This window comes from Boleophthalmus pectinirostris, unplaced genomic scaffold (assembly GCF_026225935.1).
Source record: "Boleophthalmus pectinirostris isolate CB_2022bp ecotype Guang Dong unplaced genomic scaffold, ASM2622593v1 HiC_scaffold_18, whole genome shotgun sequence".
NCBI lineage: Eukaryota > Metazoa > Chordata > Actinopteri > Gobiiformes > Gobiidae > Boleophthalmus > Boleophthalmus pectinirostris.
The window spans coordinates 15703201-15724789 of record NW_026571133.1 but is presented as its reverse complement, the minus strand read 5'-3'; the positions used below and the strand labels follow the sequence as shown (position 1 = coordinate 15724789).

Genomic DNA, 21589 nt, shown 5'->3' with positions numbered 1-21589 from the left:
GATTAAGCAAAGCGCACCGCCAGCTGTCAAATATCAAACTCTTCCGCTCAATACCTTCTCTCCACTCCAAATATAACAACAAATCGGCGCAGGATTGCCTTTTAAATCGTGCCGTGATGCGTTTCAAGCCTGTTCAAAGCTAATCTTTTTTGAACTGAGTTTTAAATCGAGCCTCGTTATAGGATAAATCATGGAGAAATTTGAAGGCTACATCTTCACAGCACTTTGCAGCACCAACTTTTTCATCTCCTGCCTTGTCTTCTCCAGAGTGACCCGAGAGCAGAGAGAGCCCTATATGGACGAGATTTTTCACGTCCCACAGGCTCAGAAATACTGCCAAGGGAAATTCAATGAGGTAAAATGTCGCGGATTTTTCTAAACACGAGTGTACAAATTAATGCATTGTTGGTGGAGGGATTAGGAAACAGCAGTTCACTTAATGATGGCACAAAGCCCCTTTTAAGCCCATAGTCTCACATAACAGCGATGCTAGCTAGGATTCAGCAGATTTGTCTTGCAGAAAACATTTTGCAGTGTCTTATCGATGAACTGTCTATGGTAAAGTTTAAAGTGTATGTGTTTGTTTTAAGTATGAGTTGCAGCAATAGTAGGGTGACCAGATGTCCCTTTTTACCCGGGACAGTCCCAGTTTTGTGCCCTCTGTCCCTGCAGATTTGTCCAAAACCACTGATTTGTCCCAGTTTTATACAACAGATGTCCCAGGTGTCCCTATTTTGACCACTTTGATACCCACCAACAGTAAAGAGGGGGATATATTATCATTTGTTTAGCTAAAATGCAGAACATTTAGTTTGAAAATGACCATAAGAAATAAAAAATGCACCATCAGAAGTCCCTCAGATTATGACTGACCCACAAAGTAAGTTGTGAATGGACAGTTAGTTACAGTTAGGCTCTCTTTTCACAATTTTGTTCATACCAACCTGGATGTGTCCCAGTTTTGAATTTTGAAAATCTGGTCAACTTAAGCAATAGTAGTTGTAGTGTTCTTAAATTATTAGAATTAGGGTTTTCATTCGTAGATGCAGATGACAGCATTTTGATCATAAAACATAAATAAATAAGCCTAAGATATATCTGTTTAATGCAGTACTGTGAAGCTTTCCAGGCACATCAAGTACATCTCCATGAAGACAAACGGGTAGCGGACCCTCCATCAAAATATTTGCATAGCACATTTTATTGATAATATCTCAACATTGCTCTACTGATTAGTTGCCACTTGTAGAGCTCAAAACTGAAGAACCAGTAACAATCTTTTATTTAATCTGGCCACCCGATCTTCCACATATAAAACTTAAAGGTTCACTATGTAACTTTTTGATTGGAGGTCTGTCACCTGCTTGTTTCTATTGATGTGCCATTGCACTGCCTGGACTGTTCCACAGTATGACATTGACAGCTCAAAAAATGTCTAGATAAATAGCCATTTTGACTGTGAGCAGGGTCGCCTCTCGACAGATCTGACCTGTAATTTGGTCTGGTTTGGTCTCCATGAAGATAGAAAAGTTTAATAATATACTGCAAAACAAACAGACAAACCAATAGCATGTCCATGGAGAAAAGCATTTGACGGGCCCTCCACTAGAAAAGTTACACAGTTCTCTTTTAAACCACATGAATAATACCTGAGTAACATTAGCATTATCTGTCATTCCTACAGTGGGACCCTATGATCACCACCCTCCCCGGCCTGTACCTCGCCTCTGTGGGGGTCATTAAGCCGATCGTGTGGCTGGCCGACCTGAGCGGTGATGTGGTCTGTTCCACTGCCATGCTGCGATTCATCAACTTGCTCTTCAACTGTGGCAACCTCTATCTCCTCTACCTGCTCATCTGCAAACTACACCAACGGGAGAAGGTAGAATAGTGTTAATGGGCATTTTAGCATACCACAAATTACCTGTTGCATCCTAATAGACTATTATCACGCTGATACGTAGTACTTCCGCATTCAGTGACCTTTGTGCACGCCTACTTCCGGTGAATTGTCACTCTGGTGATTGAACTCATGATGTACGAAGTTGTTTACATAGACTACATCCCTTATAAATTTACTGAAAATATCCTTTTCCTACGTACATCGTCTCATTGATCAACATTGAATCACAGCCCGCTCCAAAGTGGACAACGGACACAGTTTATTTTTTGAAAATTTTACCTACGACTATGAAGGTGAGTGGCTACTAGCTAACATAACTTTACAGTTGCCGATCCGACATACCATCACTCCGATATTGACGTGTTATTGTCAGAGTAGCGGCATTTCCATTTATTATCAAACGTCCCTGCACTCCGACGTTTCTTTATCTTTTGGTCGGAGTGGCAGAATCCTATTGTTGAAGGCGCACCACTGTGCGTAAAGGTCCTGGTGCTGTGAGTGCAGCCGAGCAGCGCAGCTACAAGGGACAGATGCGTAAGAATTTGGAACTTTATGAATGAAGAGGTTATGGGGTGTTACCTGACACTGCAGGTGGAAGCGCGCGGTGACGCGCATTTGGCTCAAGGCGCAATGATACGGCCAAGTAGAGAAACTGCGAAAACTGAATTGTGTGACAGTTTGAACATTTTTGTAAATGGACAGGAGCAGGAGACATTCATTACCTATTGGCAAAGACTAGGGTGCACGAGAATGGGCTGTAAAGCTCAGTGTGTTGCAACAGTGAACCGGTGCCGGGCTTGCAGTCAGATAGACACTAAAAAGATCAATGATTTAGGAATCTGGATATTTTCATGAATAAGGGCTAAAATATTAGAATTATACCTGGTCATAGAGGACAGAGCAGCTTACACAGGGACCCAGAAATGCGTCGGTCCCTTATAAACTCATAAAAGTTTATAAAGAGGCGGCTGCAGCTCGCATTCTCCTCGTGCGCGCACTTAAAGTTGTGGACTTTTACGCACTCGTTAACCTGGCACCTCCATGCGCTCTCACCTGCAGGAGGTCAGGCATATGTGGCCCCCTCTCGTGACAGAGCAGCGTGCGTAAAGCTCTGCGTGCTCTAATGGCACAGAGCTTTACGCCAAATACCCTCCAATACGGGATGGCGGTTCTGTCTCTTTTTCTCTCTTTCATTCAAGATTAGTCCTGGTTTAGTCCTGGTTCATTGGTGTCGGAATGGGGGCATGTCGGGGTGGTCTGCTTTAACCAGGCTTTCTCGGTGCTTTGTTTTCTCAAAGCACCGTGAGGTTTCAATGGACTTTACGATGCTATGAGAAAATAAAAAAGACAGAGCGAGAACATCTGTTTGAAGCAGACTTTTTTCCTCCTTTTGTGTCTGATACATTTGTCCTGCTCCCGCTGTGGAGCTTTAACTGGTCCCAGTAACTTCTTTTGCCAATTATAAAGCTATTACAAAGTATTTACAAAAAATATGCATTGATCCTACTGATTATTTCATAATTTAAAAAGAGCAGTGACTTCTAGACATCGTTTGAGCCATTGTTGTTGTTGCGCCGGAAGTGGAAGTGCACAAAGTAGATAAACCCCACCCACAAAACCCGGAAGCGTGATAATAGTCTATAGCTAAAGCAAACCAAATGTTTATGTCACATTAATTCTGAGTCCATTTGTCAATTAATGAAAGATGTAGCACACCAGCACATATTTTTAGGATATAAATTGCAAAGCATTAAATGATAAACATTATGCTTTACGTGCCAGTTTACAATTTCCATTAGTGACAGTGACTAATTTAGGTCTAACATATTCACTCAGGCATTTTCATTACTGAAAATTTAATTTACAAAACGGACATCTCCATTTTGAAAAGTTTATTATTATTATTATTATTATTATTATTATTATTATTAAAACCGATATAGTTGAGTGGATTTTCTCAAGGAGAGATTTTAATTGCAAATTGGTTTTGCTGTTTGAAAATACTGCTATAAAAACAGTAAATAATCTGCATTTGCACGTTGATTTTGTAGTATGAAAACTTGCTTTAATTGTATTTAGAAAAGTTTTAGGTCAAAGGTTGAAATGCCTCCTCTATTAAAAAATAAACAAAATGAACCACTGAATAGCAACTGAAAAGCTATTAGCATTTAATAGCTCACTCTCTCACTCCGCTCTGTGTTTTTCAGAGTCGCACAGCCTCACGTCGCATCCTCTCCGCTCTTTCTCTCTCCACATTCCCAGTGCTGTACTTCTTCAATTTCTTATACTACACAGACGCCGGATCTACTTTCTTCATCCTCTTCACATACCTTATGACACTGTATGGTTGTCACAAGGCCTCGGCACTCCTGGGCATTTGTGCCATACTCTTCCGCCAAACCAACATCATCTGGGTGGCTTTTTGTGCTGGATCTTTAGTTGCTGCCAAAATGGATGAAACCTGGAGGGTGGAGCACACCAAGAAGAAAGATGAGCTGAAATCACAAGTTCCTCTGAATTTTAGCGGAGTGAAAAAAGTACTGACTTTCACATTGGAGTTTGTGACTAACCCTGCGCATATCAAGTCTGTATTACTCTTAGTGTGGCCTTATGTTCTTGTAGCTATTGGATTCCTCCTTTTCATATTCCTAAATGATGGCATAGTAGTTGGTGATAGAACAAGTCATGAAGCTTGCCTTAACTTCCCACAATTATTCTATTTTTTCTCTTTTACTCTGTTCTTTGCCCTACCCCTCACAGTTTGCTACTATCGTGTTGTGCGATTTCTTCAAGGGTTGAAAAGGCAGCCATTTTTCTTTCTGGTTGTGACAGCTCTCATATTGCTTCTTGTTTGGAAGTTCACTTTTATCCACAAGTACCTTTTGGCAGACAATCGACATTACCCTTTCTATGTTTGGAAGAAAGTTTTCCAGAGGCATGAATGAATTGGTCCGATATCTCCTGGTTCCAGCTTATGTTTTTGCTGGTTGGAGTTTTTTGGACTCAGTTAAGTATAGGTCACTGTTTTGGATCTTAGCGTTACTGGTATGTATTATGGCTGCTACCATTCCCCAAAAACTGCTTGAATTCAGGTACTTTATCATTCCATATTTGATGTACCGCTTGCATATGCCACTCCCATCTCTCCCTAGACTAATCATAGAGTTTCTTCTGTACACTGTGGTGAATGTGGCAACCATTTATATTTTTATTAGTAAGACGTTTCAATGGCCAGACAGTAATGTCAAACAGAGGTTTATGTGGTGAATGCAGTGTGATGAAGATCTCTGCTAAGATTTAACAAATTTTCAGTTTTCTGCAAAAAGAGGTAAAATTGGGCAAAGCAGCTGTTTTTTTTTTCTTTACATCACAAATAGGCCAGAATTTGTGCATGTTTCATTACATGCATCAATCAGGTATAATTACCATGGGAACATGAATTACACACACATTATTTTTCACTTTCTACCATAGACTGTATAAAGAAAAAATATATACAGTCTATGCCTTATACTAGTGGGTTTACAGACTTGTTAAAGGTGCACTATGTAACTTTTCCAGTTGGGGTTTCGCTACCATTTGTATTTTTGTTACTTACTCATCTTACTCAACTAAAAACATGTTTTTAAGTAAGCGGCATCAACTCATCATAAAGATGACTCCTAACTTGGTGTGGTGGTGGCATCTTCTGCTTGTCTCTATGGAGATGGATAAATTTAATTCTGTACTGTGGAACATTCCTGGCACAATAATACAATTCATATGGAAACATAAGATGGCATGCTCTCTACCAAAAGCATTGGTGCATCTTTAAGACATGATGGAGAAAGAAAAAACATCAAATTTGAAAGCACACATTTTACTTATTACCCCTGAATGGCCGTTGTGTTTATGGACAGAACTGTAAATATCTAATGTAACAACAACATTTAAAACAATGCAAGGGTCTGTTTACAACATTGTTCAACACTTTAAATCCTAAATCCACAGAATGTTCATAAAGAATATTGTTGCTTTGTAAAATATGGCTGTACCACAAATGTATAAAGCCAAACGACCAAATGAGAAGACATAGCCATATTGTCTATTTTGTATTATGCTTTTTTTGTAATTATGATTATAAAATGTGATGATCATTGAGCATCATATGTGAAATGGTTACCAAGGGCAACGCTTTTTTCATGTTATTTGATGTATTTTTTTGCTTTGTGCACTGTGATCCATACGTGATGTGAACATATGTTATCTGTCTTGTCCACTGGGTTTTTATATTTGTGAGTGGCCGCATTTCATTTTCTTTGGAACATTGATCAATCATTTTAAATGCATAATTCTTAAAGTTATATCGCTTGTGTTTACTACAAACTGGGAGTGGGATGGCAATGCACTTACTGTACTTTCTTTCCTGTAGATTCTGTAGATTTTTGGTTATGTCTGATGAGTGCCCATTGAGTATTTCCTAAATATGTTCCACTTTTCATTGGACCCACTGTAAATCTGTCTTGTTTTGTTTCCCTGCAATAATAAATTGAATAGATTTTGTACAAAGTGCCTTTTTATCTGATTTTTTTGTTTTGTTTTGTTTTGTGGGTATCTCTAGTCAGCCACTAGGAGGAGCTCTTTATCTTAATTTGTATCAATTCAACTGTCAATCAACAAAACAAAACTGAGCTTTTTGGCACTGAATAAAAGAATGTGGAAATTTCATCTTTCATTCCCGAAAGTCTAAAGTGGGTTTAGAGAGAGGATTTTTCTTTCTCAATTTTTTGCTTTTAGGTTTGAGAGGAGTATTTGAGGAGCTTATGAAATCAAAGTTGTGATTACTCAATATGCTGTGAGTTTTTAACATCTAAAAAACTCCTACTTTGTATTCAGATGATATCTTCTGCAGATGATTCATGACAAGACTAAACGGTACTAAGAGGCTATGCTTTAATAATGTTGGCCTTTGCTGACCTTTTATGGCAGGGTTTTAATATGTCCATAACTGTGATTAACATTAGGCAAAGTAACTTTATTTGTACATTAAGTAATTTGATGTGTTTCACAGAACAAAAAGTCTGTGCAAAATACATGATTTACAGTTTAAAACTGAATAAAACAAACAGTATTATAAAAGAAATAGTGCTAATGAAATTCTTTCTGGTCACTGTGTAGTTTTCATGTATACATCAGGGACAACCAAAGACAATTCTAAAGCAAATCATATCTCAGGTATTTTTCTTATTAGCAATAATAGTTTAAGAGCGAACTGGTGTTTAATAAAAAGCAACTGAAAAATAAACCAGTGCAGAGATAACAATATTATACAATTCAGAAGTCTAAAGTCTAAAGCAAATGTGAACTTTATTTCTTCCTTGGGGTGAAAAAGGTTTATTTAGAGTTTAATTTATTCAAGATTTGCAAGTGCTTGGCAGAGTCTTACAAAGTTGGTCTTATAAAGTTAAACAATTGCTCCAGCAAACCAAACGCCTACAGCCCCAGTCCTACTGTATGCATTTCCATCCACACAAGCCAAACACAATGTCATCTTAAACAACAGTATAGATATATCTTTGCTTTGTAAACAAGCCTAATCTGACTTAGTAGTTGGATGGGAGACCACTGAGGGGCGCCAGTGCCAAAAACAGTTGTTGTGTCCTTAGGCAAGACACTCTAGCAACATTTCCATGCATTAATATGATGTGTGTCAGTGTCGGTGGTGATCAAAGGGGCTGATGGCCACAATAGTAGTTCATGAAATTGTAAAGCAATTTTGTGAGTCTGAAGAAGTGCTTTTTTAAGACTAATGCATTATTATTTTATATGGCTAGGCCTCCTTTTAACTACACCTCAATACATTTCTTCTGATTCACAAACACAAAATATATCATATTTATTTAGATTGTTTCCAAAAAATTAGCACAATATTCATCTAGTTTCAGTGTGACAAAAGCCAGTTGACATCCACCCCATTTCTTTTCTCTCCAAACATTTCTTACATTTGCTCATTTTAATTAAGTATTTGCCTGGATCGCAGAACAGGCTTAAGTTTAAACCAGTATCCCCAGGCCTCAGTGTGTCTGACTGCTTCTCTAATTACTGCATGTTTTTCTCATTGCTTCCTGCTGTGATGACATGACTTCCACAAAAACAAAGCCTTCCTGTGTGCCTTTCTGTTTGTGCATCTTAGGATGCTTCGAGCAATTAATTTGAAAGCAGCATTTGTTTTTCTAAGCCATTGATGGCATCACAGAGACAGGAGGAAGAGACAGGTTTAAGAACGCAATCAGTGCTTATCGTCTAATTATTTCACAGTTATCTAAGTTTAAGGAGGGAAAATAATTAGCCCGGAAAAAGAAGATAGAAGACAATGTGTGCTGGCAAAAACAACACAAAGACATCATAAAGGTGTGGGTTATATTCTGTTATTGCTATTTATACATTTATACAAGGAAAGATATGTGATACTGACGCATACCTGCAAATATTATGACATGATGTAGGTTCATAATATCTTAAGTTTTCCCATTAAAAACAAACCTATGTGCACTCTATTAATTTACACTGAAAACAATGTGAAGTCTATTCTCATTGCTTAATTTCTATGGAAACAGTTCGAAGCCCATAACTGCCAACAGTATTTCAACAAAGGTCTCCAAGGATAATCACAACCATTGTCATTTTAACCTGGAGTCAAAGAAGCAAATAATTACACTGGGATACTTAATTGAATTTCTGTGCTTGGGAGGAGATTCATAATTTATTAGATGTAGAAAGAAAATAATATAGTATGTGTATTTTTGCAAGTTCCATGGGAGTGGTGGTGGCATGGACATGAGCTGTTGTTGCTTGAGGATATATTTAATTACTGAGATGCTGATTTGCTGAGAGACAGAAATGTCTCTAGGATTTATTAAAGACAAAAGAATAATAATTTAAAAAAAAAATTACACTTTTTAAATATTAAAAAGATGTCTCTGCACATTACAAAGCATGGTGGTTTTATACAAGGGGTCAAATATGTGCCTTCTTGTTCAGAGGTGAGAAAGCTAACCACTCTGCTACTTTTCTGCAAGTAAAGAGGACCATTTGGGTGTAACACAAAACTGTGAGCCCTGGATACAAAACATCTTGCTTCACCATCTCTACATTTTCTCTGTCTGATTTTTTATGCATTGATATTTGCCAAATACATCTCAGCACTGAACCTGCAAATCTATTTCATGTTTTAGCATCAGCCACAATCCCAAGACCCAAGATACAGAGAAAAACAAAACAAACTGCTAACTTTATTCTGTACAAAAGTTGCCAAATATTGAAAAGATCTGAGCTTCACAATTAATGAAAGAAATCAAACTCTCCAAAATAGTGCAAGTGCCAGCAACTGAGCCAGAACAAATGAGCAGACTGGTATTCTGGTGTGGCCCGTGTCTCTGTGCAGATGGTCCACATGAGCTCAGAGACGTCTCCATCCAAAACTCACTAACTCACATTAAACTCACATTAAACCTCACCAATGGAAGTAACTCAATATAGTGATGGTAAGTAAATGAATTCTGATTTCGGGTAACTGAAGTCCGTTACAGGTACTTTCTGATTTGGTGGCATTCAGAATACTACATTTTTGAAAATCAAAATAATACATGGTGGTACTTGATCACTCAGTTTAGACTTCAAACTGCACTTAATTAATATGAAAAATATAAAACACTCCTCTTGTGGTGCATGCAAGTCAGATTTTTTTTTCTATATATATTTTTTGCATAACATAAATACCTAACAAACAGTGAAAACAAATATTGAGCTAATCCTATGTTGTGCATTTAAATTATAATTTAAATGCAACTCTAGTATTTAAAGTATTCTGAATATAGTACTCTGATTGGACAAAGTGATAAAATACATATACATAATTTGGGTATTTAGTATTTTGTGACTAAATGCATTTTCAAAGTATTCTTCCCATCGCTGCTAAATATGCATACTATTTATATTTATAGTATATTTTCAGAATACTTTTGAGTGCCTGTTTACACCAGAACGCTTTATTGGAAGTGCCTTTTGTTTAGACCAGGGGTGTTAAACTCATTTTAGTCCGGGGGCCGTATCCAACCTACTTATGATCCCAAAGTGGCCAGATCAGAAAACTCATGGCATACTGTATATACCCCAAAAATAGCAATAAGTTCAAATATTTGTGCAGAGAAATGCAAATATATTACAGAAATCTTTTTTAATTGATGAACTCTTTCTTTTACAAAATATTATAATATTATGAACAACCTGAAACTTTAAGAAAAATACAATTTGAACACAATGTTTGAACATGAACTTGTATGCAAATAGGAATAAGTCAATTTTTCTTGGAAAATCCTGCACTTGGCGTCCACTTATCTCATTTTTGACATTTTGCTGATAAGGGTGTCACAGTCAACAGTCAAAACGATCATCCTTTAAGAGCGTTTGGAAAGAGGCAAGTCTTCATTTGTGCTGCTCTGGTGGGAGGGTAGCTGCTATGCTAAGCGGTGCAGAAAATTGCCAATATTAGAAAATATAATTAAAATATTTTAGTAGAAAATCAGTCAAGGGCCACATTAAGGTCTTGGAGGACCGGATCCGGCCCCCGGGCCGTATGTTTGACACCCCTGGTTTAGATGGTGATGGCGTTTCTGAGGCTTGAAACATAAAAATCTGAAACCACCCTTCAGATTGGAAAAGTTGAATACGCTGTGCCGTAGTGTTTTCGTCTACACTGCCCAAGACGCAAAACTCTGGTCAGATCTGCTCACGTCGCATACGTGTTTAGGTCACATATATCACCACCTGGCATCACCACCTAGCCATCTAGCATGCATACCCAATCGAATTCCACACACTTTTGCATCACCGTATGCACAATTTCCTCCTGAAAAGTTTCACCTAAACTCGTAATAAAAAGTAAAGACGCGACGCCACTTTTGCGTCTTGTGTTCAGACTGTCATCATATAAACGTAGCCTGAGTGGCTGAAGTCTGTTGCAGTTACTCTTTTATTTGGTGGAATTCAGAATACAGTTACTCCCCTAAAATCAAAGAAATGCATGGCAGTATTTGATAAGGGCTTCAAAGGCTTCAAACTGCTCAAATGGAAAACATCACTCTTTGGTGAGTGCATGTACCATTTTTCCTACTCAAATCAGTGGCAAAAATACATAACAGAAGGTACCACAAATACAAAGCTGCTGAAAGTAAACTAAGTGTCTAAATAGGCCTATTCAGAATGCAGTAATCTGATTGGGCCATAATGTAACAGAATCACAGAGGTGTTCAGTACATCTTCTCAACTTTGCACCTCACGATTTTTGTCTTTCTGTGTGTATCCAAAATAATGAGCAGTGTTTTAGTGAGATTTTTAAAGGGGTTATATTTAAAGGTGCACTATGTAACTTTGTTTGTATCTATGGATATGTATGTGGATAGTCTGTATGTATGGATTGCTCTGCCTGTAATGTTCCACAGTTAAACATTAAAGAGCTCTACCTTACATTCATTCAATTATAGGTGGTTTTATAGCTCAAAAATCTCAACCTCTCCACAGATCTGACCTGTAACTTTGTCTGGTTTGGTCTCATTGAAAATAGAAAGGTTTAATACATACTGTGAAACATTCCTGACAAAGCAAAAACATCTCCTGGAAGAAAAGTAATTGATGGACTCTTCACCAGAAAAATTACACAAAGTGCCTTTAAGATCAGGTATCAGCTGAATTTTGTAAGCTACACTTTAGCAGGCAACATGAGAAACTAAAACTGTGGTCCTCAAACAATAGCAACACACAGTATTGTAAGTCACGCACATTCCAATAACAATAGTTCTGAAGAAATCATGTTTTGAGACACAACATTTTGATTTATTGATTTGTTTTGAGCAAGTTTTATTTCTGCTCAAGAAAATACACACATTCTTGTTTTATTCTCCACCTGAGTTTGTCCTGGTCTTGTTTTTGTTTTGTTGTTCTTGTTTTTTTTTTGTTTTTTATTTCCAGCAAATTCCACCACATAAAAGATTAATTTTTCAAATATCACCAGGTTCACACAAAAGTGTGCATTCATACTTAAGATTAAACTGGGACCAAATCTGGAACTAAACCTGAACTAAACTATACAGGACCAAACCAAGTCTACATCACGACTAAACTGTGCTAAAACCAGGACCAAACACAAGATGATCACACCCTAAAACTGGACTAAATTGGGGTAAAATGTGGTTGAAGTGGGCCTAAACCCAGAATACAAGAATGTAAACCACCTAAAACAAGAAAATATTTTCAATATTTCCAAAATAATTGAAATGGTGCTATATATGATTTTTTCTTAAAAAAATGTGAAAACTCAAATCTAATTCATTTTCACAACTCTCTCTTTTACAACTGATACTTGGATACAATGATACGATGCATATATTAGCAAACACTGCCAAATATGTTTTAAGATTTGGAAGGATGAATTTAAACAACACATTTTCATGAGCATTTATGGTCATGTTTTTTCTAACAAACCAGTGTTTTCAGATAGCTTCATACCCCCCGGGAATGGTGATGACATTAGCTGCATCAATATATCTGTAGCCTAATGGAGACAAATTTTGCTCAAATACAGGGGGTACAAGGCCTTTAAGAACATACCAGAAAATTAGCTTGTACAAAGTCACGCTCACTAATGGCTAATAACTTACTAGAATCGTTTATTCCTCATCTGCGTTGATGTTGCAATTTTTAGCAATTACTCTCTGATGGGGTATGCATTTAACTGGCACACACGCTCCCGATTAATGTTAAAAGCTTTCCTCCTTCATCCTAATGATCTATGTGAAAGAGCATATGCTAAAATATTATAATGCAAACATAATAATGTTGAGATGAGATGCACACATGTGTTTATAATAGTTTATTACAGCTGCTGTTTGCTCGGAGTAAAAAAAAAACTGTCTATGATTTCACATAGAGCACTCTTCTTATAATTATGTTCAGCGTACAGTGAGAGGTTACAACAGGTTTCTATCAGCGCCTCATTGGCCCCTGCTCTGACGCTGTGGGGGGTCCTGGGTTCAAATGTATGTCATATATAATGATCATACAGGCTTTACACTTTATTTCTTATCACTGTAAAATATGTTTAATAAATACAAGTTTTAAGGACGCATCTACAGCCATGAGAGTCAACATATCTCACAGTTTTGAATAAGGGTTGGATGGAGCCTAATAGACCAGTTAGTATGTTATAAGAAGGTCCAGAGTGAGCCTTAAAGGGACAATTCAGAATTTTTGACATAGGTCCTCATTTTCTAGTTAGCCAAAGTGCTGGAGACGTGTGGAGACACTTTTTAAATATTCCATCCAGTCTTGCTAGGCTAGTGCATGTCAATGGCCATAGTTAGCCTGCCACTAAAAACAGTCTTACCCACTCCACAAAACACCTGAAGCAAATCTATTATTATGCCAGACTATCGATGTAAATGTCTGTGTTAACAGAATAATGTTTGAAATAAAACTAACCTTGCATTGCATGAATTGTTGCATATTGAGGGACTATTTTCTCATACATCAGTCCGAGGAGGCCAAGCTTTTTAATAGGAAGTACAACTCGCTGCTGCTGCTCAGACATAAATCCATCAAATGCAAGGTTCTTTTACTTCTAAAATTATTCTATAGACACAGATATTCACATAGACAATATGGTGTTATAACTGTTTTGCTTCAGGTGCTGTGTGGAGTGGGTAAGATTGTTTTTAGTGGCAGGCTAACTATGTCCATTGACATGCACTAGCCTAGCACCAGCGACCTCTGCAAATACAAGGACTGGATGGAATATTTAAATGTGTCTCCAGACGCCTCCAACACTCTGGCTAACTAGAAATGAGGTCCTATGTGCAAAATTCCAAACTGTCCCTTTAAAGTTGCAATGTAATGTTTTTGGTGGAGGGTCTGCCACTTGCTTGTCTCCATGAAATCCTAAAATGTTCCACAGTATAGCTTTAAACTTTACTCATATTGACTCTGTGAGTTTATGTTATAATGTTATAATGTTGTTACCTCTTCAAAAATATGCCTGTAGTTGAGTTTTATTTACACATGTTTGCGTAACCATTTATTATTATTAGTCTGTCTACTTCTCTAAAGCTCAAAATGCTCTGTTCTACCTTGTGATGTCATGAGGTGGTCGTTTTCAAGTTAACAGCTACATTTTGACCTTTTGTTCAGTAGAGATTAGCAATTCCAGGGCTCAAATCACCCAAATGAATCTATCATTGGTGTACAGAGTCTAAACAACATTGGAGCACTTCCTGTATTACCACATGACAACACAAGGTGGAGTGTTTTCTGAAGAGCTCAGCCTATACAGGGTTTGTGTGTTAAACGTGTGAATGACAAAAACAAAAACATGACTCAAGGCATGTTTTTGATGAGGAAACGTTATAACATAAATCATATGGGCACTTTAACTTGATCTCCAAGGAAAAAAGAGGGTGATGCCACCAAGCCAAGTCACAAATCAAATCTGTAGAGAGGCGACCCCACTCACTGAAAAGAATGAAATAAATCACAAAATAAATAGACACGTTTAGGGGGAGCAAGAACTTCACCATAGAAACATGTAGATGATGAATCCTGCACCAAAGTTACATCATGTTTTAATTTTAAGATTTGGAATCATACCACATATATGACAATAAAAACGAAACAGAACTTCATTTCTAAAACATTACAAACATCACATGTGAATAAATGGAAAAATAAATCTCTTTAAATTGCCAAAAAAATCTGCCAGTATTTGTTCAAACGGAGAGCTGCTGATGGTACAAAGCTGTTGCTATAACAATTTGTTCTGTAGCACTTGGAACCTTGAATAAAGGATCAGAGCTCACAATGTTGGAGACTACACAATACATTAGCTGTACTAGTCTGAAGATGGGACACGATCTTACTTACAAATAAACAAAATAAGTTTCCTACATAGTCTGGGTGGAACTTTTCCTATTCTGCTTCCAATTTGAGGACTTTTTCTCCATTGAAAAGATATAATGTTTGGTTTTAAATGGTTAATCTCAATTGGTGATCATGAAATCCCTGAATAGGCACACTTGGAAATGGGTTTACTTTACTTATGATATATTTATTACTTATTTTATTATATTACAGGATATAGAAATTGCATTGAGCTTGCATCATGCTTTAGTAATAGTCATGCACTTCTGTGTGACTTCCCCCGTAGTGGTGTACTGTACTGTTTGTGGAGTGAATGAATGTGAATGAGGCTCCTGTAGCAGCTCTGTCTGTCACTGCTACTCAGTCACTGTCAAAACCCATCATCTCCCTATGTAGCACACAGGAGGAGAGAGAGAGGGAGGGAGGGAGAGAGTGAAAGAAAGAGAGACTGAGGGAAACAGAGAGAGGGGGTAGAGAGCGATAGAGGGAGATGAAGGGAGAGAGACAAAGAAAGAAACAGAGAAAGACAGAGGGCAAAAGACAGACAGACAGAGGCGGGGGTAGAGAGAGAGAGAGGTAGAGGGGGGGACAGGTAGAGAGATAGAGAAAGAGAGAGAGAAGAGGAAGAGGGGCAAAGGAGAAAGAGAAAGGAGAAAGGGGGCAAGAGGCAGGTAAAGAGAGAGAGTAGAGTAGAGTGTAAGAGACAGAGAAAGTTGCTTAAAAAGACAGGGAGAGAAAGAAAATTGGAGAAGTAAACTGAAGGCTATAACAGTCAGAAAGTAGATATTGTTTTTTGCCAAACGTGGTTGGAGTATTCATTTATGTCTCCATATTATTATAGTCAACCCAAATATATGAGTCATTACAATTTCTTCAGAAAAAAATTTAACCGTAAATGTAAAATGTAACTGAGTGAGTATAATTTTTGACCACCCAACTCTGGTATAGTGTTGTGTGAATATATTTACAGCGATGCTTCGAAATAGCAAATGACATTTGAATTGAGGAGAACAGAACTGCGGAGCCTGGTGCGTACATGTTTATAGTGATGGTATTTGTAAATGTCAGATCAGAACGGGGCCAAAACAATGTAAGTGCTTTTGAAATTTAATAACCCAGGAGGAGGAGGTTATTGTTTACGATGAAACACCTAAAATACTACATGCCATACTCTCAGTAGGGGGGCAACAGACAGATTTTCCTATGATAACATTGTATTTTGCTATGAATTATCTAAAAGGTAAACTCACAAATGTTGAAACTGATCATTTCTTTTAGTGATTAGGCCCAAGAACTCACTGTATTGCAACACAAATCTATTTAATATTCATTTTATCTGCCCCCATCTGTATTAAATAATATTCCCCTATAGAATGTTGTGTGTAACTTTTCTGATAGAGAGTCTATCACCTGCTTGTCTCCACATTATTTCTTTGCCATGAATGTTCCTCATTATGGCATAGGGAAAGTTCCAAAGTGTGGTTTTAACTCTCTGTCTCCATGGAAACAAGATACTGGTCCCATAATGTCAAGATTTTTAAGGTATTTTGAGCAACAAATGCATAACTGAAAAGATAAAACATTAAAAGTTATACCAGACAAAAGCAATAACATCATATATAACTCTGTCACAACATGTACTTTCTGTCTAGGAACGCTGTATTTGTTTGAGTTGAATTCACATGTACATTTAATCAAACTTCTTCTAATTAATATAAAGGCATACAGATCTGTCATTGCTAACACAAAGCCTCCTCTCCACTAGGCTTCTATTTATACATGCTGTAAGTGGGAGAGCTGGGCGGGTGCAGTGCCCTAAACATGTGTTTGGTTTTATTAGTAGCACACAGTAATTATAAAATCAGCCCACGTCCTTCTCGGCGAGGCAGTCCGTAAAAGTCTGGAGAGGATCATTGAGAGTGAAGGAATCTAATCCGGGCGTGGGCATGTCTGCTCCGAGACCCTCTTTTTGGCTGTGCTGGAGTCTGATTATCCCACAAACTGGCATGATGGGCACAGTTGATAGACCCCTTAAAATGACATGGAATGAATGGGATGAAATCCATTATATTACAGTTAGCCTTAAATAACCATAATAAGTGATAATTTATGAGTAGCCTATGTCATTTATGGGTAAATAAATGTAGTATATAATAGTATTTGTATTTATATAGAATGTCTTTTTACATAAACAAATAAAATAACATTGTAAAAGAGTATTTTTGTTTGCCAAAATCCGCACAGATTTTTCATCTTTGGGGATATTTTGTAGTGACATTGCTCCACTTCACCTTTGCATAAAGTTGCCTCCTTTTTGAAATGTGTAATGATTTTTTTTTTTTTTTTTTTTAACACACTTTTAAATGGCCTGTTGTTCTATGTCCCACAGCTGGTGAAGTGCAGTTGCTTGAATAAAATAAAGTAAAATAAAATAACATAAAAAGTGCATAAAAGAACCTCAGAGTACTTAGTAGGATTATTTGTTGGGTCCACAACCTTGCACAGACTTTTTGGCCCTGATATGACATTACATGAACACAACCATCATGAAGTTATAAGTTATATCATTTCTTAGTATTTTTGATGGAATTTCTGTCACCGTGGCAGGTTGCTAAGCTACAGCCGTGTCAGAAGCGACAGAGAAAGATAATTAGGGTTGAAGCTGACAGACACCAGCACAGTGTTCATTAGACCTACTCAGGCATTAAGACATCAAGCCTTCACCAAAGCCACTCTCCAGCCTTTGTGTGCTCTAATTAGCACATTACCATTCACTGAATAACTATTTAAACAATTAATGGATACAGGGTTAAAGAAAGATCGCTGTATGGATGCAGGGGACCTATTATGGAATAGCTTAATTAATATTTCACAATTTCTCTTCTTTGGTCCAAATACAAAAAGTAATAACTAAACTCAGCAAACTTGAAGCTTGCTTTGTTGATATTATAATACTGAAACATTGCACTAAGATGGCCTGGGATCCAGAATACACACTTCATCAATACTTTATGAGGATGTAAGTCTGGTCATTGTTGAATCTGCCTGAGTTCAGATGGGTGTGATTGACAGGTGGACTGGGGACCAGACTGACATCGCTCTGTTTAAAGAATAGACATAATTCTGGACTTGCCAGACAATTACAAATGTGCTATATATTTTTCAAGCTTTTTGAAATAACAGTAAGTTTCTTCAGTTGTATTTTATTTCATATCTTTATTATTATTATTATTATTATTATTATTATTATTATTATTATTATTATTATTATTATTATTATTATATTTATTATTTTAATGGGTTGCTGGGGCTGTAAATTAATTGAGCACTGTTGGTCATTGGTGATTTTAGTGAATTTGTATGAAGAAAACCAACAACAACAACAAAAAACACCACTTCAATCTAGATTAAAAAAATGCATTGTAATGTGCATTACTAACTTTTGTACTGAGTAAAATATTTAAAAAAAATTCTGTAATGCCTTACATTACTGCGTTACAGTAAAAAGCAATGCATTATAGTAATTTGCTACTTTTGTACTTTTGTTACTCCCAACACTGTAATTGAGTATGGTTGTAATTGGTGTTTGTCGCCCTCTACTGAGATCAGAGGTGAGTGAAACAGGTTTAAGTGGCTAAAGAGAAGCATGGCTGTTGAAACTTTGCAGTGACATCGCGCTGGGGATGTTCTACATGTATATCTAATGGTGCAATGTTGTGGTGTATGATTTTCAACAAAAATGGAGAGAGTGCATAACTGAAAAACTGTTGCAAATGCTACCTTGCTGTGACTCTGATTTTATATGTGAGAGACTTATTTAACAGCACAAGTCACATCACCTGTTGCAGTTCCAGCTAAGTCAGTTCTTGATGGTCAGACTGGTGAATAAAGCACAGATTAAGTAACGTCTCAGACAGAGCAGAGCCTACAGTTAGCATCACACCCTCAGGGAATGTTGATGACATCAGTTGCAAAGTATCAGTAAGCACATGATGACAGATACATGCTTAATTTATGTTTTTAATCAGGCCTAACTGATGCATGGGGAACTAACATGATATGGTGGCATGTTTTTGACACTCCTGGACACAGCCTTGATTACTTAAAGATCTCATATTATGCTAAAGTGACTCTTGTGAGCTTATAGCCATGTTAGAATGTTATCTCATCAAAAATAAAAAAATAAAAAAATAAAATAAAATACCTGGAATTGTGTTTTGAATCATTCACACATTTGAGCTATCCTTTATTATTACTATACCCTTTGGCGCTTTAAGGGCTGAACGTTTCCAAGTGAAGGTGAAGGTGAAGGTGTATGGACTTTAAAAACACAATGAAGCACTTAATGTATTACTACATGACATCACAAGGTGGAATTTGTGTGAATGAAACAAAACACAACTCCAAGTATGTTTGTGATGAAGAAACGACGTCATGGATCCGAAAATAGCATAATATGGGCCCTTTAAGCAACCCTCACCTCTGCACATATAAACGAGATCCAGGTGAAGATGAGGTTTGACCTGTAGCCAGGACAGGACTGTAATGTGGTCTGTACTGCTGTTATAGGTGTTTGTATGCTCCATAGGTCCGCACACATTACATGAGAGTTGATTGACAGTGATATTTGCACCTGCCTTCACCCCATTCAGTCCATCCATCTCCTCTGTGCGGCCTCATGGGACACAGGGAGCCACAAAGATATTTATAGAAACCTCAGGTGTGAAATGGCCCCAACTCAGAGAAAACACGAAAAATTAAGGCTGATGTTGGAGATACATGGGGTGGATTTGCACTACTGACTAATAACTACATCGTGATGGAAGTTGTATGTTATGAGTTATGAGTTTTAAAGAAGAAATCTAAAGAAAAACTGAGGGCGTTTCAAAACAATACTGGCTTATTACTGGGTAAGTCCTTAGTGCAGAAGAAGAAAGTATAAAGTATAAAGTAGTAAATATATATTGCTAGTGTTTTATCATGTAATGTTTTCATATCAAAATAAAGTATGTGTCCATATATTCCACAAGTTACATCCATCTATCCATTTTCTTTTGCTTATCTGGACAGTGTGTTGGGGACAGCAGTCTAAGCAGGGACTCCCAGACTTCCCTCTCCCCAGACACTTTCTCTAGCTCCTCTGACTGGGATGTGTAAATTTCACATGGTATCACTATTCAAATTAGTAATATGGATTAAACTAAGCCTATATATGTACTATTTTTTGTATTAATACAACAACAACAAATTGGGGATTTACATATCAATAACTCCTGTAAAAAGAATCAAGTACATAAACATTTGTCAGTACAAAAAAAGTACAAAAGTGGAAATCCTGATGTCAGCAGGTGCTATAACTCTAAGTGAGAATAAAATCAATGCAGTAAAACAGCTTTTGAAGTTTCCCACATGAATCTCTAGCTTAACATTGATTTAGTGAAATAATAAACCATCTTTGTCTAGACTGGACTCTTTCTTTGTTATGTTATACTGTATACAGCAAAAAGATTGGAAATAAAATATGACTTATTATTGTCCAAGTTAAAGGTCCAATATTGCACAAAATGTTTTCTCTGACTTTTAAGACATGTTCAAATGTTGATACCTTTGCAAAAACTAGGAGTTGTGTTTTGTTTCATTCCCCCATGCATTAGTAATCTTGGTTTAATAATCTGTTTATATCTCCAAAGCTCAAAATGCTGTGCTCCACCTTGTGATGTCATTAGTGTTAGCATTAGTGCTGGTGCCCTTGCTGGACCTGGTATAAACAGGCCGCCTATCAGTGGTGCGCTCTCCTTTGCTCCTGCGCTCTCGCTGTGCACCTCCTCGCCCTCCACACACCTGAGCGCACACTCGTCTCCGTCTGCAGTTAGCCTTTTGTGTTTGACCCTGGCTGGCCTGTTTTCGCCTTTTGGTTTGGTAAAGTTAATTTGGGGACGTTTGTTTCTTCAGTTAGTGATGTTGGTACTGACTTCTATGGCCCTAATTTACTTTAAAAATGCTTAAACTCCTCTCTTGGGGCACAGGAGGAGTTTTAGCATTTTTAAGTAAATTCAAATTAACTTAAAATTAAAAACAAGTTTTACTTTTGTAACCCTTTCGCCTCCTGTGTCCTATATGTTTGATCTACCTGGGTTGTAACAATTAGTTTTAAAGTTAGCAACTACTTTTACCTTTACTTCAGGGTCCGGTCAAGCGGTAACAGAGGGAAACAGGGGCAGATTATTACATTACATTACATTCAAATAGCTCTTATTCAGAAACTAGAGGGACTATTGAAATAAGTAAGATATTAGAATGTAGGAAAAGAGTTAACACTTCAACAGGGTAAAGTTAACCCTGTGATATTCTTTCAAGTTGTTCACAAAAAATTTAAAAACTCATGTCGGTAACGGAGGGAATGAAATATGCAGCACTTTTTGGACAATAAATACAAACAGCGATATGTTCTCACTTACATATCCTTAACAAACTGGTTTGAATATTTGCTTCATATAGTTTTCTACCATATGGTACAAGATTAGGTTGAAAAACCTCTTACTTTTTGAGTAATGAGATTTTTTATTAAGAAAGGTCATGGTAACGGAGGGAAAAGTAACGGAGGGAAAATTGTGCAGCAAGTAGAAGGTGAATGATTTTGGATAATTTGTCAGCTTTTTTCTTCCGAATACTTTAATATTACTTCAAAATGAAAGGTAACTATTTCTATAAAATATGTCAGTCCTTCCAAGCAAATTTGTA

At 37.1% G+C, this 21589-nt stretch overlaps 1 protein-coding gene across 1 annotated transcript; it reads left to right on the top strand.

The window, feature by feature from the left end:
- Positions 1–16: 16 nt before the first annotated feature.
- alg10 (ALG10 alpha-1,2-mannosyltransferase) lies at positions 17–6452 on the top strand. The gene is given in 4 exon segments (XM_020926454.2): positions 17–355; positions 1685–1882; positions 4111–4845; positions 4847–6452. Coding segments are annotated over 4 exon segments (1422 nt in total). The 5' UTR covers positions 17–190; the 3' UTR covers positions 5171–6452.
- The last annotated feature ends 15137 nt before the right edge of the window (positions 6453–21589 follow it).